Genomic DNA, 16,685 nt, shown 5'->3' with positions numbered 1-16,685 from the left:
AGCCCCTATTGTAATTGAATTTTGTATTTCAATTTTTGTATTGAATTTTCTAAATTTGTTTAGAAATACGAAATTTAGTGAAAACTGGTTAAAATTTATAGATTCCTGTGGTAGAATCTTTCAGGTAGCCAACAGGTTATTCCAAAGAGAAACGATTTACGTTATTTCACCTGGTTTTATCTTTCTCTTCTACTCGTGTTAGAATAAAGCTATATGAAATAAGATAAAAAGATGTAATGTCGGGATACAGTCGTGTGGCGAGAAAAATACATTTGTTTCTAAATATAGGAGGTCGTTGGACCGATTTAGACATCCTTCCTCGGATATGTTTTTTAGTGTTAGAAAGAAAGATGGAATGTAGGGTCGTTGGGATTCTCTTAACAGCGAATGGTTCTTCCATTTTTACTGGCCACCTAGTGCAACGGCTCTACAGAAATATCCCAATAAAGTTGGAAATATTGCCGTGTTTTTCGGGAAATAAACTTTTATTTCGTGCAGGTTAAACCACGGCCAATCGAGAAATATAAAAAACCTAAAACGAGGCTTCTTTTATATCCTGAATTGAATTTATCGTGAAAGCTATTGCATTTTAAACGTGCGAATGGGACGGCAAATGAGAAATCTTGGTATAACTGTTCATTTTATTCAGACATTTTATGTTTAATATTTTTTAAATGGTGAAGAAACGAACTTCTGTTTGAAAAATGATTCATAATATTGTTGCCCTTTTCCTTTACAATTCAATTCTATTTAATTGTACTTGGAATAAATAAAACTTTTCAAAGGGGAAGGTTCGACATCCCCTATTTTTTCAATGTAGAAAAGCTTTCCATCTGGAAATTTGAATATCTGACTCTTTTTGTAACATTGCACGTATTTTGAAGGCCTGAGTCACGATTGACCCACTCGCCGTCATTAATTAAGGTGATCAAATTTATTTGTCCACCCTATGTGTTACAAGTTTTCATACCGACGAGAGAGGTGTAGAATATAAAGAATTCGCGCGTTAACTTTACATCTGTGCCAATATTTCTCCAGTCGTCCATATAAATACTTTGAAACTCATTCCGCAGTGGGTAATAATTCATTCGGTGTGCCAACGTTCAGATACGCCTCGACTATGCAGGCTGTCAACGGGATGCTAAGTTTACCGAGTGTTGCTAATTAATTTCCACCAATTATCATTGGCACGTTATCGGCGCGCACTAGTAGAATGCACCGCGTCCCGTCGCGGCCCAAATGCGCGAGATTACTTTTAACGTACCGTAGAATTACACAATTTCACGGTGCTTCCAGCGGTGATTTTTCTTTTCGACGATCACGTTCCTCGAAACAATGGTATCGCGATAATTCATTTTCTAGAAGGCAATCTCGAACGAGCAGAGCGAATAGGTGTAGCGGAATATCTGAACGAGTGAAAGGACTGTGATTCTGTAATGTGCAACGTTCCATTGATTTAACCCTTTCGCTACGACGCGGCAGGAAATGTTTCCATACATTTGCTTATCAACACATTAGATAACGGTATTCAATTTTCGCCCATGAATCATTTTTTATTTAGAAATAAAATAATATAATTTTCAATTATTAAATGTTGTAAAATTTCGTACGCGAGTGATGGGAGGCATGGGACCCTTCTAGGGGGAGGGTGAAAGCTTCGGAAAGGGGTTGCTCACTCGAATAGTTTGAAACCCAAGGAATTCTTCAGGGAGGGCCACGAACACGGGGACTTATGGCATCGCCATTTTTCTTGGGGAAGTCTACCATTCTCGGTACTGTACTTAATTCCAAGTTTCCAAATCATATTCCACTTAATTGACTATTAAGTGTCTATAGTAATTAAACTTCATGTTTTTACAGTAACATGTACAAAACAAAATTTATATTGCTCTGAACCAAAAGTAAAGACACTTACAAGGAGAACTACCCAAGTGTTACACTTACTTATTAATGAAACTTTGCCAGCTTGTAGAGCTCGTCGAGCTGAACACGCCTATACCCCCTTTTGGGGGCAAACGGCTAATTGTTTAAAAGATATTAACAATTACAGTTAGTTACTCCTTACATTCTGAAGTATGACAAACTTACACATACAATTCGCAATCTAGAGATCCACGGTTCAAATCCTTGGTTCCCAACATTTTTTTTCTTTTTTTTAAATGATAATTTGTCTCTTTTTGAATAACTATTACATAAAAATTATCAAAAAAAAAAAAATTTTTTTGGGAATTAAGGATTTGAACCGAGGACCTTCAGATTGCGAGTCATGTGTTTAACCACGGAGCGGATCCATGACTCGCAATCTGAAGGTCCTCAGTTCAAATCCTTGATTCCCAAAATTTTTTTTTTTTTTTTTTTGATAATTTTTATGTAATAGTTATTCAGAAAGAGACAAATTATCATTAAAAAAAGAAAAAAAAATGTTGGGAATCAAGGATTTGAACCGTGGATCTCTAGATTGCGAGTCTGTCATACTTCTCAATGTAAGTAGTAACTAACTTTAATTATTAATATCTTTTAAACAATTAGTTGTGTGCCCACAAAACGGGGTATAGGCGTGTTCAGCTCGACGAGCTCTACAAGCTGACAAAGTTTCATTAATAAGTGAGTGTAACACTTGGGTAGTTCCCCTTGTTAGTCAGAAAATAACGGGGTCAATAATGGGACCGAGACTTATATGATATCTTTGTTTCCTGTGTCTGAGAACGTCTTCGTAATGCATACTTCGATCCTGAGTAACGTTAAACCTCGCACGAGCACTGCGTGAAACCCGTGATACCTGTAATTCACACAAGTGCTCTATTACAGTAGTCCAAGTAAATGCTGATTCAGAAGTAAACAGTGCATAATATGATCATCGACACTAATAAAGGAAGTGTAAGGAAAAAGGAAAATTAATCGAGGTAACGATACTAAATGAATAAAAGATCAATCAATCGTATTTGATTGAAAATACTTAAATTCTCCAAATACAAATATAAACCGTATTACTTTGAATAGCGTGTTTACGTTACACTAAAACGTGCTAATCCCTCTTCGTTGATGGTCCATGAATCCCAAAGAAAGCCGACAGAAAATGAGTGAAATGCAGGAAGACACAACACGAGGATAAAAGAGACGGCAGAATAAACAGAAATTTAGTCATCCAGACTCATCAGTCAGACTCAAGGGCAGGTGTCTACGATTAAAAGTATCAGGGACTCGGTGTTAACCTGGCGAATCGCCAAAAGACTTAATTCTCGCGGCGACCCAGACGAACTTTCGGTCATGCTGATTATTACTACCTCTTTCCAACCTCGTTGGCTATCGGCCAAGCATGTTGGAAACGTCCGCCGGAATTCTCATCGCGGACACGTTTGATTCTTGCGCGTCGTACGCCACGTGGATTTTTGATCACCAAAGGGTGATAAAAGAATAAGGAATTGCCGATACTTTTTCGTATAACTTTTGAATAATGCAATCAGAGACTTTTTGTTGCAAATAAAACAGTGCCGGATTAGGCGTCCGCCTAAGGTCTCCATAGTTATACAAGCTTAATTTTATAAATTTTATTTGAGGTACTTTTTGTGAAGGGATTTCGGAGCCCCGATAAATATCCAATCAGGTTCGAACGAATGAACTAGATAAAATGTAGGAAATGGAGGGGGGAAAAAACATGGCAACGATCGCAAGAAAGCCGCGAGCATACCGCAGGAAGCTAGTACGATACACGTACGAATACACTGATCCTGGAGCATCGCGATATATACTAGTGGCGAACCGAGAAAAAAATAAAAAGAGTAAGAAGAAGAAGAAGAAGCTGCCGCCTCCTCCGGGAGAAGAGGCCTCGAGGTCGTGGCTGCGTAGTTCCTTACGTTGGCTCCCACGAGCTCAGCCACCAACAGTCGCTTTCCAGATCAGATTCATTGACCCCGCTGAATCTCTCTCTTTCTCTCTCATCGATGCTGCATTTTCTTCGCGACAACGACACACCAACAATCGGAGGGAAATTAATAGTGAAAAAAAAAAAATTAAAAAAGAAATTTACCATTATCGTGTCTACAATTAATGGAATCTCAAGTTGAAGAGCGACCACTGAACGATTTCTTGCAGTCGCTTCGGTGAGGATTTCACGGTTACGGGGTGATAACAGCGGAGATGAATGGATGAATTTCAGGAATTGTTTCTTCTGACCGATAAGAGAATGTTTGTTGATAAAAGGTCATTTGTTATACGTTTCTGACGAATCGTCAGATGATTTTGTTCTAATTTTAATTTTAACATGTTTTAATATTTACAAGAAAAATAACATGGATATTTTATGGATCGAAATAACAGTTATATTGTGGGTAGTGAATTGGACACACTTGTAGTGTCATAGGAATTAACTATGAATTTATGAGGTATCGCCTGTTACAGAGCTATAAAAAGTACATTGAAACAAATTGTTTGTGCGTGTATCTGGACTATAATTAATTGGAAAAAAGGGGGGGAGTAGAGATCAGATTCAGCTTGTTTATATCGAAGGGTTTCGAGCTGGCGCCCTAGCAGAGAAAATAAATGACGGAGCAAACAGGAAGTGAGAAGAGTATGGAAAATGTTCCGTGCCCTAGGCACAATGCCAATGCCCGTGAACCGAGAATCTATGAAGGTCTTTCAGTCGATTATCCATCGAAATTGTTTCGTACACGCGTAAAGGTAGCCTCGAGTATTGCACAACTTTCGTGAAGAAAGAAATTTACTTTCGTAACGCACATTAGCGATGATCGTACGTGGTATTTTGAGAATTATTTTGCAAACATTCGATAATTATTTGGCAAAATGTTGTAGTATCTTTAAAGAGCTGATTAAAGACGGCGGTACCGGGTCACTTTTGACCCACATCTGGAATTTTATCATAGAAAGGAAAAGTGTGTTAAAATAATAAAAAAATATTATTTTCTTTTATTCATATTGAATTCCATCGTATTCGTTGTGATTGGCGTAGGTCAAAAATGACCCTGTATTCACTTAGCAAGGGTTAAAATCGAGAAAAAAGAATGTAAAGGAGCAGGAAAAAAATCATGCTTCGAATATGTATCTTTGGAATTGGAACACGATCGTTGGCTGCCGATCGAACAGAACCTGGATAGCAGAGAAACCAAGAGAAGCTGGTTTTACTAATCAGCCGAGAAACGCCACGATTACAATCCCGTGGAATGTGCTTAGAGCCGTCGTTTCGAAAGGCTTCTACTCTCACGTTCTAATGGCCGTATGTCTTTCCACACATATGTATAGGTATCCGAGGCGATCATGTGTACAGCCTCTGTGCACCGGCTACAAGGAATTTGTCTAATAGTGGCGAGAAATCGTTTTTAATGTACAGGGTGTCCCGACGAAGTACAGTGCTGAGCATAGTAGGCTTCTTTAGGGAAGAGGGCGCTGGAGGATAGAGATCCCAACCTAACCTGACACTTTAGTGTTACTATGGAAATTACAATTTTATTACTGCATGATTACAATTTTTAATATATAGAGATATTTATTATTTTATTGATAACGACGGTATTCGTTTATATAGGGGGTTTTGATTATATTGAGAAATCGTTTCTAATGTACAGGGTGTCCTGACGAAGTACAGTGCTGAGCATAGTAGCCTTCTTTAGGGAAGAGGGCGCTGGAGGATAGAGATCCCAACCTAACCTGACACTTTAGTGTTACTTTAGAAATTACAATTTTATTACTGCATGATTACAATTTTTAATATATAGAGATATTTATTATTTTATTGATAACGAAGGTATTCGTTTATATAGGGGGTTTTGATTATACTGAAATTTTTACAACGATCAATAAAAATTTCTCCTTTTAAATTTTTATTGAATTATATTTTTGAAATAATCAATATTAAAATAAGTGTTTCACCGTGTATACGATTCTCGACCTCCTTAGATCAGAGAGCGTTTGATATATTCCTTGGAATTGTTTCGAAATCATTGCCATTATCCTACAGAATTTCATGTAAATCATAAAGATTAATATTACACGTAATTGGATTAACAATCGCTTATAGTTCGCCGGTGATCTTGGAAGAAGAATGGTATTTAGCACGACCTCGAAGTTGTGTAAGTTTGTAACGTTGCCAGGAATTAATTGATTTCTTTATTAATTCATAGAAAGTATCATTTTTATTAAGTGAAAGTACATACTATTATAAAATATTATAATTAAGTACCTCATTAATTTAATTATCTTGTTCATCTAAAATATCCTAGTCATCAGTGATAGTTCAATGTCGTAATTAATGATGTTCATGCTCCACGGTTAGGATTCTTCGAAAATGAGTGTCCTTTGAAAGGATTTCGTAGTAAAAAGCTATTTAAGGAGAGGCCAAAGCTGTCATGAATGATTACAGATTCGAGAGGCGCATGACAGGTTGGTCTCGTGTTCAACGAAAGTTCATGAAGACACTGTCTGCATTGTTTGTCTCGAGGTCTTTGTAATTATGTTTACCCAACACTGTATATTTCCAGCTTATTAGTTGCAGGGTATTATAAAAATTTAGAAATTTAGAAATTTTTCACTTCCTACGTTTTTGAATTCACAAAATTCTAAAATTTTCAAAAAGCAGAATTTCATAATTTCCAAATAGCAGAATTTCAGAATTTCTAAATAGGAGAATTTCAGAATTCTAGAATTTCCAAATTTCAGAATCCAAAATGCCACGTTTCCAAAATTTAGAAATTCCCAAATTTCGTAAAGAAGGTCCAAGTCAATAATCTATCACAGGGAAGATATAATTGAAAGTGGATTAATAGGTACATTTTTCTCTAATAAAATGCGTAGTAAGTGATCTAAATTTATGCGCACTTCCGTTTAGATTACCATGATTCACGTTGAATCAACATATATCTCGTTACTATTCTAAATTCTCTGCATTGGCGTCTTGTAAACGACATAAAATTCGCGAACAATCAGGCTGGGGAAGTTGTTTGAAAAGATGTTAAACCCTGTCTTTTCGATTTATTTGAACCGGTTTGGTTACTAGTTCTCTTTAGCAACGTAGAACGAAGCAGAATAAGTGGTATTATGAGGATACAAATTACCAAGATTAATCAGTTCGATCATTTGATTAAACTCTCCTGTTAAACGAATAAACACAAACGAAGGTGAAATTGTTAAAAAATTTCTAATTTTAATTTATCCATATTTTTATTCAAAATTTTCAGATACCATCGTATACATCTCTGATAGTTCGTTTATCAGGTGTTGCTTTCATAATTTAATGATCCAAAGGATGGACTGACAAAATTTTTACATCGTTAAAGGCTCGAGTAATTTCTGTAATTATTTACCGTTGATTGGATTCCGGTAATTTCGCTACTCAACGTACATGTAACATGTGTGTACGTGTTAATGATTTAACGAACCGTAGAGAAAATTTGCACGGTAGAAGGCTACCTCGTTACTAAATTAGAGAAAACTTGATAAATGAGATATGGCAATTTTTTTAACTTCTCTTCAAATTTACCTTACTTTAATTACAGTCTTTAATTTTTTGCAAAATGGTGTCATTTTTTTTTTTACTAAAATTCTAAAATTTTAGAAATCTGAAATTTTTTAGTTGTGGAATAATCGATGGGCCAGCACATATTTGGGGGCGGGGGGGTACCCAGTTACGCCAATGGGCGTATGTAACCCTTTAGATGCAATGAGGTCGCTGTTATAAATAATTTGGATTTATCAGAAACGAATGGAAATTCGTTCAACAAAGTAGTAACTTATACATATATGTATACTCGTTGCGAGTTGAAACGAGCGTGCGACGATAACGCTATCGAGAACTCGTTGCATTGACAATCCAATGATTCAAAAAGCCGCTGTTTGAAGTAGCGTTTTCCTTATCTCGCAGAGAAAGCTCTTGATATCGAGACGTTGTTCGACTTGTAACAGCAATGAAAGGGGCTAAGCCATTGAGGAACGCGGATAAGAAACAACACGATCCCATGTAAGAAAGAAACTACATACTAGCAAGTATCGGTGAAAGATCGTTTCAAATGCCGTATAGAAAGAGCAAGCGGTAGCTAGAACTTTCATTGCTCGCAAGAAAAGAAGAAGGAAATTTTTTATCCTCGATTATGCAACGGAAGCTGCAGAATCTGATATAACGTAATCTAATTTACAATTATAATTCGAAGGTTTTTATGAAAGGTATAGTTTGTTTTCAGAATAAATTTCCAAAAATACTCGGAACTTGTAGAAATTTATTTATTGAACGATATTATAGTTCCTCAATTTTTGGAGGGAATTATTTTTGAATCTTGAAAAATTCAATTTAAAATAAGAAATACTGAAATTTTTAAATGATTTATTATCCCTCGGACGGCGGACCATGGAGAGAGCCCGAATTTTTATTTAATTTGTACTTCATATTATTTCCATTTTTCAAATTTTTTCTTTAAAAATTATACGTTTAACTTTTGACTGATCTAGGCTCCGCTGTTCGAGGGTTAATAATTAAAATAAAACAAAGAAAATGGAAATGGACCCAAATTTCTTCAGGATTTACGTCGAAAAATAATGGTAACCCATCCTCTGTAAAAAAGAATAAAAAAAATATCCTGGCACGTGGAAATGCAAAATCCTTATGTTTTCCAAGTGTTTTCCGTCTCTCGTAAATGACGTCTTGTGGGTAAACGTTCAACTATACAAACCGCGATCTCATTCGTCTGAAATAATATCATCGTTCCCTCTTTCGATTTGTTTAAGTACGCGGAAATCAAACTGGATCGCGTAATTTATAACGTTATTTTTGATTTCCCGTGATTCACTCGTGGTCCACCCGCAAAAGGCGCGATCTGCAGCGAGAGAGTTCAGAATTTTTGAAAACTAACGTCGACCAGAAATGGAGATCTGAATTTATTAATATAAGAAATCTTAATCCCCTTCTGAACCCTATATAATATTTCGTTAAAATTCACCTATTGCTAGAAAAATATTGGTAAAAATTATAACAGATCTGTTAAATCATGTTTATTTATCGTACATTGTTTTTACCGGATAAATGAAAATAAATTTTCAAGTAAATTCGCTTGAAAAGTGCGTCACGTTCAGAAACAATATTTAATCCTTGAAATATCACATTATTTTCCTCTCCTGATTTGAAATAAACCTCGTTGAAATTAAAATAAGCGACGTATAAAAATGGAGCAAAGGATTGGGTTATGTATTACCTGAAATAACGAGAAATATACGTTAGTAGATTAAATTATACGTAACTAGGTTTACATTTTATATTTAACCCTTGAACAGCTGCGTCTGGGTCAATCGAAATCCAAATTTATAAAATATATATATACATTTAACCTCAAGTTAAATGCATTTTAAATAATTTTAGAAGAAACGGTGTAAAATTTAGAAAATTAAGATAATGTGGAATATAAAATTAAATTAAAATTGGGGCTCTCTCCATGGTCCGCCGTCCGGAAGGGTAATTATCGACACAAGTGATAAACGTGAAATATTTCACTTATTGAAAAAATAAAATTTGTACATGATGAGATCAGGACTAAATAGAGGGAATTCCCATCATTATAACGCAGTTAGTCCCTTAATAGCCCTTAATAGAGACAGACACTGTTCACACGCATCTTTAGATAATTGTGTACAGGAATGTAGCACATTCTTCCTAATATCTCATCGAACAAGAATTCCAAGGCATACGAGCATTCAACTTTCATTTCTCAAGTAAATCATATCATTGACACTACTACTGTTCATTGCTAACTGGTTATGCAAACTTAAGGGATCATTCTGATGATTAGATTTTATATTATTTTCAACTTCAAAATAAGCGTGCATCGATTACAAACTGATGAACGCTTTTTGTTGAGGGTGCCAGCTTGCATTTTGGGCAGGACCCACCTTAGCCCCCACTTTACCCTTTACCAACTGAAGAGACACGAGGTGATACATTGTCGTTTTCCTTTCCTCTTCCGTTTGTTTTCTAAGTGGATTTAGATCTCGAACCGGGTTACCATCGAACAGGAACAAAATGAATTCGATTTGGAAATAGAAATTAGGGTCGAGGACATAGAAACACATCTCTTTGTCCAGTTGAACGAAGTGAAAGAAGTTCAGGGAAAGTGTGACGAATAGGAATTTAATTACGTTTTCCTTTCCTTTCGTTTTAATGGGCTGGGGTAATCCACGATTTGTGAAATATTTCCGAATACGATTAAGATAATTCATTCATCTGAATATTTTCGACTGCATTTCACTTTTGTAATTTTAGAAATTTAATGTAAATTTGTTTATATTTTCTATGATATCATATTCGTATTTTTAATTATAAAAAATATTTTATAAATAAACAATTCAATTTATTTATTAAAAATCTATTTTTTTTTTCTTTTTAATTGATCGAATATCAAAATATGAGAGGATTTAGCAATTTTACTAGCTTCACAGCACAGGGACATTGAAAACGAAAGTACAGGAGAGAAGCAGATGAAAGGAGCAGAAAAAGGGAATTCATGGATACCGATTAGCATGGAATTTATTTCGATCACGAATTTAGCAGGCGCCATCCCACGTTCTCTTTCTCTCTCTCTTCTCCTTTTTTTTTTTATTGTTCTTTTCCATCAAAGCATCGATGCCTGACACGTTCTTGAAACCGAATCTCGTGTTTGTATGGCCTATTCAGGACGTAGACATAATCGTGGCGTGGCTGCATAACGGTAAAAACAGATCTGCGTGCATTCACTTTTCCCCGTTCCTTGCTTGTGCAGTTTCTATTGCATATGTACGCGAACGAACACAGCTGTGGGTATGCAATACCTTTTCAAACTGACGAATCATCGATCCGTGCAATCGTCGTGTACAAATAACTCGAACTGTGTTACCCTTTCCTTTCGAGACACTTCAATGCTGCCAATTTACATTCTCACGCGATGTACTCTCAATTCTCTGTTAAATAAAAAATTGAAAAGAATTTAAATTTGAAATTTGGAAATTTTTAATTTAATAATTAAAAATTATATTATTTTGTTTCTAGATCACTATGGATATTAATATTCCCAAAATTAAGATTCTGACAATTCCTCCTTTCTCTACATTCTTTTTCTTCAAGAAAATCTAAACTTAAATTAAACTGAAAATTTTGGAGGATCTGAAATATAATTCCATCAAACTATACCAATCTAAAATACAGAACGAAATCATTTCCAAACAGAAGAAGGGAGATTAACAGTCATTTACATTTGTTTTGTCTGGTTAAATACGATTTTATTCATCGTTCGCCGTATTATCGTCCCAGTAAATAGACGATATCTCTTTCTGTTTCCAGACGAATCCGATGTGCCGAGTTTCGAGGGGAAGGTGACGAGCAGGTTTCAGACGAGAATCTTCAAGATAGCTCGAACGAATCCCGCAAGAAACCTGAAATAAAGCAAACATGCTTATGATAAGCCAGAGACGAAGGCATCCCCGTTGGAGGATGCTACTCACCGTCGTTATTTTATCCGACCTCGTTAGGCATTGCGAACCGATCTCGACGAAACGGTTAACGGACACCTCCGGTTCATCATCATCCTCCTCCTCGTCGTTGTCGTCGCCGACGTTATCGAGAAGCAGTTCCTCCGAAACGAGATCGCAGAATCTTGGCTCACCGAGCGATCTAGCTTGGCAAGCATGGCTGCTATTGGACTCGCAAAACGGAGGACAATCCAGCTTAGATTCCGCCACATTTCTCCGACGAATAACACCGAAAAGTGTTTTCATCGCGCCTGAACTGCCAGCGTTACCACCTTGCCCGGACGGCTACCACGCTGACACGATGGGCAGATGCGTGAAGAGCGTGAACATTGACCATCAAGCTCATCTTGGCTTTCTTCTACAACGATTGAACACCCGATACGGCAATCGAGGGGGCAGTTCCGAGTTCCCATCGCCAAATAACAATCCAAAGAAATCCAGCGGACCGTTGCAATTAAACATTCCTCTGTTCTCGCTGGTGGACACCGAGCCGGCCCAATCGGATCCCGAGGAAACCAGAGGCTCGTTCAGATTCCCGATAATTGTACCCCCCGAAGAGGAGATCGATTCCAACGAAGAGGAAGAACGATCGACGGAGATCGGTACCACTTACGAGACGACGACACAGACGACAACGACCACTCCTGGAACCAGCACGACGTCCGATCCGACGACCACATCTGACGCGACCACTTCCGACACCACCGTTTCCGATACAACATCTGACGCGACGTCATCCCAGTCGACGACGTACGGCGACGATACGAGCACCTACGATACAACGATCTACGAAAGCAGCACCTACGAAACTACCGCCTACGATACGACGTCTTACGAGAACAGCACGGAAATGGAGAAGGATGAGACCTCTCCCGATAGCTTAAACACCACGACCATTCAAAACGACGTTTAATCGTGCTACCTTGATCTTCATGGGTTCTTTTCAGAATTTCGAATTAGCCCTAGTGCCAATTCGTCTAACGGAGACTCGACGGTTCAAGGGACTCTGAAGTGTCTAACGAGCTGACTTGCTTGGTGACCAGATAAGCGTTGACTTTCATGGTGAAAGTTCTTCAAAGAGAAATGACCGTTTACGGTGAAATGTTGAAAAATTAAGATTCTGAAATGATATACTGAATCATTGAACGATGGTAGATGACGAAAGGGGTAAGACAGTAGAAGAGTGATCTAGAAAATACCAAAGTCTTTTACTGTTAGACTTAGAACAGCCTCGGCTTAATCACCTTGCCCGGCTTAACTTTTGAAAAAGTTTCTTTTACAACTGTCGCTTTAACGATATCATTTACCAGCGCCGTCCGCATTTGTAAGTCTATATCACATTTATAATCGAGAAACGTTTGATTAATCACACGGCCCACCTTGAACGGAGCGCGTTCAACGTCTGAACTCTTTCGCACGGTGATACGTGTATCGTGATAGACGTACAGAAGGATACTCGTGTGATCCATCTAATTTTGTAACTGTGTGTCAGGAATATCTCTCGTCTTGGTTATAAGTTTTTAAAGGAAGGCTTTTATTTCAAAAATGGGTGAGTTTAAAGTGTTGCCTGTTTGGAATTTATATAAAAGAGTGTTAGATAAAAAAAATGGAATTTCAAGTTATCTATCTGCTATCTTATACTATTAGGATAATAACACTAATGGTGATAGTTAATTTTCTAATTACAAATTTCAAGCTTTCTATTTGCCACCTTGCATCATTAGAATACTGTTACTAATAGTAATAATTAATTTTCAAGTTATAAATTTCAAGCTTTCTATTTGTCATCCTACGTTATTAGTATCATCATACCAATTGCCATACTAGTAATGTAAGGTAGCAAATAGAAAGTTTGAAATTTGAAATTGTAAAATTAACTATTTCATTGTAAACAAAATATCTATGGTACATGTATCGCTATGCGAAAGAGGCTGTTACTGGTACGGGTGTACATATACAATTTGTACAAACACTTATGATGTAGTAATCGTATAATAATGATTGTGCTATATGATGTATACTTAATTCTAATTTATGTATGAGCATAATAACATACATAATTGTACAGTAAGGCATTGTCCTTAATCACATATTACACGTAGTCGATTAAACTATAAGCGGCACTGGTCTCTCTGGAATTCTGCTCTCCAAGAAGCTGATCCAGAGATCTTATCGATTATCAATTCGACGTATCAATTCTTAAGGCCTAGATTCTTTTTTTTTTTCCAATATATCGGAATGTTCAACGAGTAACCATATAATTAAATGCGTAAACAAGCAACCGTGTGTCCGTGTTTAATATAGAGAATAATAAATTGCTCGATGAGATTAATTGTATAAATTGCTTAGCACAATACTGTGATACCGGAGGAAAGCAGGAGACGTGTAAGTAAGTTGCGAATACATTGTAGCAAGCGTGTTACGTTAATTACGATTAAGTTCTGCCGAATTGAATTTCACATCGCGAGATATTATTAGAGAATTATAATAGGTCGTGTTATGGAAAATGTCAAATTTTTCTAAAGAGGAATGAAAATTGTTTCTCAAATTCTTACGAATATTTTATTCGTCGAAATAGGTAGCAAATTGTATAGTCTTTTGCATTGGCGTATTTAGGATATTTTCTGGGATCCCATAGAAATTTTGTAAATTAGTAATTCTAAACATCTGGAATTTTGGAAATCTGATATTTCATTTCGAAATTCTAAAATTCTGGAATTTCAGAATCTTAAAATTTTTTAATTATAATTTTTCAAGACAAACGAAAAGAAATAATTTTTTGCAAATTTTCTAAACAAAAATTAGTGCACTCTTACGAATAACAAATTATTTCGACGAATAAAACGTTTGTTAAAATTTCAAAAATGATTTCATTTCTCCTCGAAAAATCCGATATTTCATATTACGAAATGAAACACCTAATATCTTGATTTTTCCGAGGATAGTAAGATGTTTTATATTCTACTATTAGACGAAGCGATTGATAGAGCAGGATAGAAACGTAACAATGTATATTTATCGAGATACTTTCGATTTGATAGCTGGTAAAAATAACCAGTGCAATGAATATCATCGATACATGAAATAGAATCATGTGACATTTAAAATCAGTAGCTGTATCAATTGATATCGATGTTAGATGATTTATTCAATTCAGTGGCATTGGCGTAACTAGATATAAAACCAGGGTGGACCTGCCCCCCTCAAAAATGTCTATTGGTCCTTCACCATTCTAAGATTCAAAAATTTTAGAATTATAAAATTCTAATATTTACACTTAACATTGTTAATAAAACTAAGGGATTTGGCCCACTCCATCCAGAAATCCTAATTACGCCAATGCTTTGTAGGAAGGTTCATATGGTCGCGTGCAACTTAGGCTTCCCTTAATTAACACATTAATTGTCATATTAGATGATACTTACCTACATTATTAAAATTTTTTTTACTTCTATATTAAGTAGTAGCGCAACTAGGGGGGTCAGAAATCTCGGTTGACCCCTCGTTAAGAAATTAAGAAACTTTGTTTTTTAATAATTACCGCAATATTTTCGAAAGTTTCAGAAGACGTGGTTGGGAATAATAAAAAATTAGGAATCTTATTAGTATTCTCAGAATACTAAGTGTTTCTTAAAAATAGAAATATTATCTAATAAAATTTGTAGGAATTTCAATATGGCAGTCAATGTGTTAAAAAGAAATATCTCACTACCTGCTTTATTTGTCCATATTCTTTATAAATACACGAAACTAGGAGGTTTTAAATTATGCTCTCCTTTTCTCTCCCGCCTTTTCTGGTTCCTCCCACATTAAAAGCAGGTAGTGGGAGGCTCTTTATTTTATATTTACCCTAGGTTGCACCTGACTGTACATATTTATCAATACAAAAAAAATATTGTATCCATTGTCAACAGTGGTTCCCTAGCGCTATGAAAAGGGAACAGGTAGGCTAGAATTTTCGAAAGGGCGTTTACCTGCGTTAGTTTACTGCATAAAACATACTACCTGCAATGGAAAATTATTTAGCTGAACGAGACGAGTGACTTAGAGTGATAGCATACAATTATACTACGCTCATTTGCTGTTATAATTAAAGATAAACTATTGATAAGAAAATTGAACAATATTTTACAAAATTCTAAAAGAAAAAAAATTAAGTGACAAAAATGTTCACTCAGAATAATTCTGAACGACCTAATTATTAGGTCCTAATACATAACTGAACATTATATCATCGATTAACGATTCTTAAGAGTATCGTTTGATTTTCTTAGATTTAAAACGACATTGAAGTAGGATCTTCTAATTTGTAATAACCGTTTTAACGTCGACTGAATCATTAATTATCGCGCAACTCGTGCCTTGAGTAAGTAAAATTCAACTTCGCTAATTAAGTAATCAGGGGCAGAGGTGTTAATTATGTGTCCAATACTGCCAAACCTATTATGTCAATTTAGTGCTGTCACGATCAGTCTTCGATTCCATTGCACCAAATGCTGTACTAACGCAAGTTTAAAAAAAAGAAAAGATTAATGTTGACATAGTCAATGAATAATGCCAACTACTTAAATTTTAAAGTACTTTGCTGGAGCACCAAAAAGGGGTGTATTATTGTATGATAATGCAATCTCGCATCGATTGAGATTTTCTTGTCAAATTATTGAATTTTCATTAATTTTTCTAATTTTTTTCATAACTTCTTACAGAGCGATCTGGTTAACAAACTAAAATATTTTTCAAAAAAAGGGTGTCTACTCTATTCTCTGAACTTAAATTTCCCAGTATGGCTTATATTTTTAGATTTTAATAAAGAGGTTTTTGCAATAGTGAATTAAAAAAGGAAGGCATCATTGGCGTAACTAGGATATTTTTCTAAAGTGGGCTAGGTGTACAGAATTTTAGAATCTTAAAATAGTGAAGACGCTAGTCCACATTTTTGGAGGGCCATTCTGACCTCTACCTAGTTATGCCAATGGTAAAGCACAAAGAGTGATAAACCATTACTCAATTTTTCTGCAAAAATTTTCCACTTTCTACAACGAATTCTAAATGTTAGTTAACTTAGTGTCAGAATATCCTCCGAAGCTACTGTATTTTTAGCGGTTTTTTTTTTTTTATTTTCTACACGTCGCGATTGAAAACGTCGAGGCATGCAAACCGAAAATACATCTCCAGAATACCGCGCCGTTATA

General features: G+C 35.8%; 1 protein-coding gene across 9 annotated transcripts in view; it reads left to right on the top strand.

Moving 5' to 3' along the window:
- Nucleotides 1-13,717, top strand: part of LOC117602446 (uncharacterized) — a 46,668-nt gene extending 32,951 nt beyond the window's left edge. For all 9 annotated transcript variants that reach the window (XM_034320482.2, XM_034320479.2, XM_034320480.2 and 6 more), the window contains one exon: nucleotides 11,306-13,717. In XM_034320482.2, the coding sequence (XP_034176373.2) occupies nucleotides 11,414-12,406 (993 nt within the window). In that variant the 5' untranslated portion in view covers nucleotides 11,306-11,413 and the 3' untranslated portion in view covers nucleotides 12,407-13,717. The remainder of the gene's footprint in view (nucleotides 1-11,305) is intronic.
- The last annotated feature ends 2,968 nt before the right edge of the window (nucleotides 13,718-16,685 follow it).

The sequence above is a fragment of the Osmia lignaria genome, chromosome 13 (assembly GCF_051020975.1).
Source record: "Osmia lignaria lignaria isolate PbOS001 chromosome 13, iyOsmLign1, whole genome shotgun sequence".
Classification (NCBI taxonomy): Eukaryota; Metazoa; Arthropoda; class Insecta; order Hymenoptera; family Megachilidae; genus Osmia; species Osmia lignaria.
Note: the sequence above shows the minus strand (reverse complement) of the source record. Positions and strands in the feature narration are given on the sequence as shown.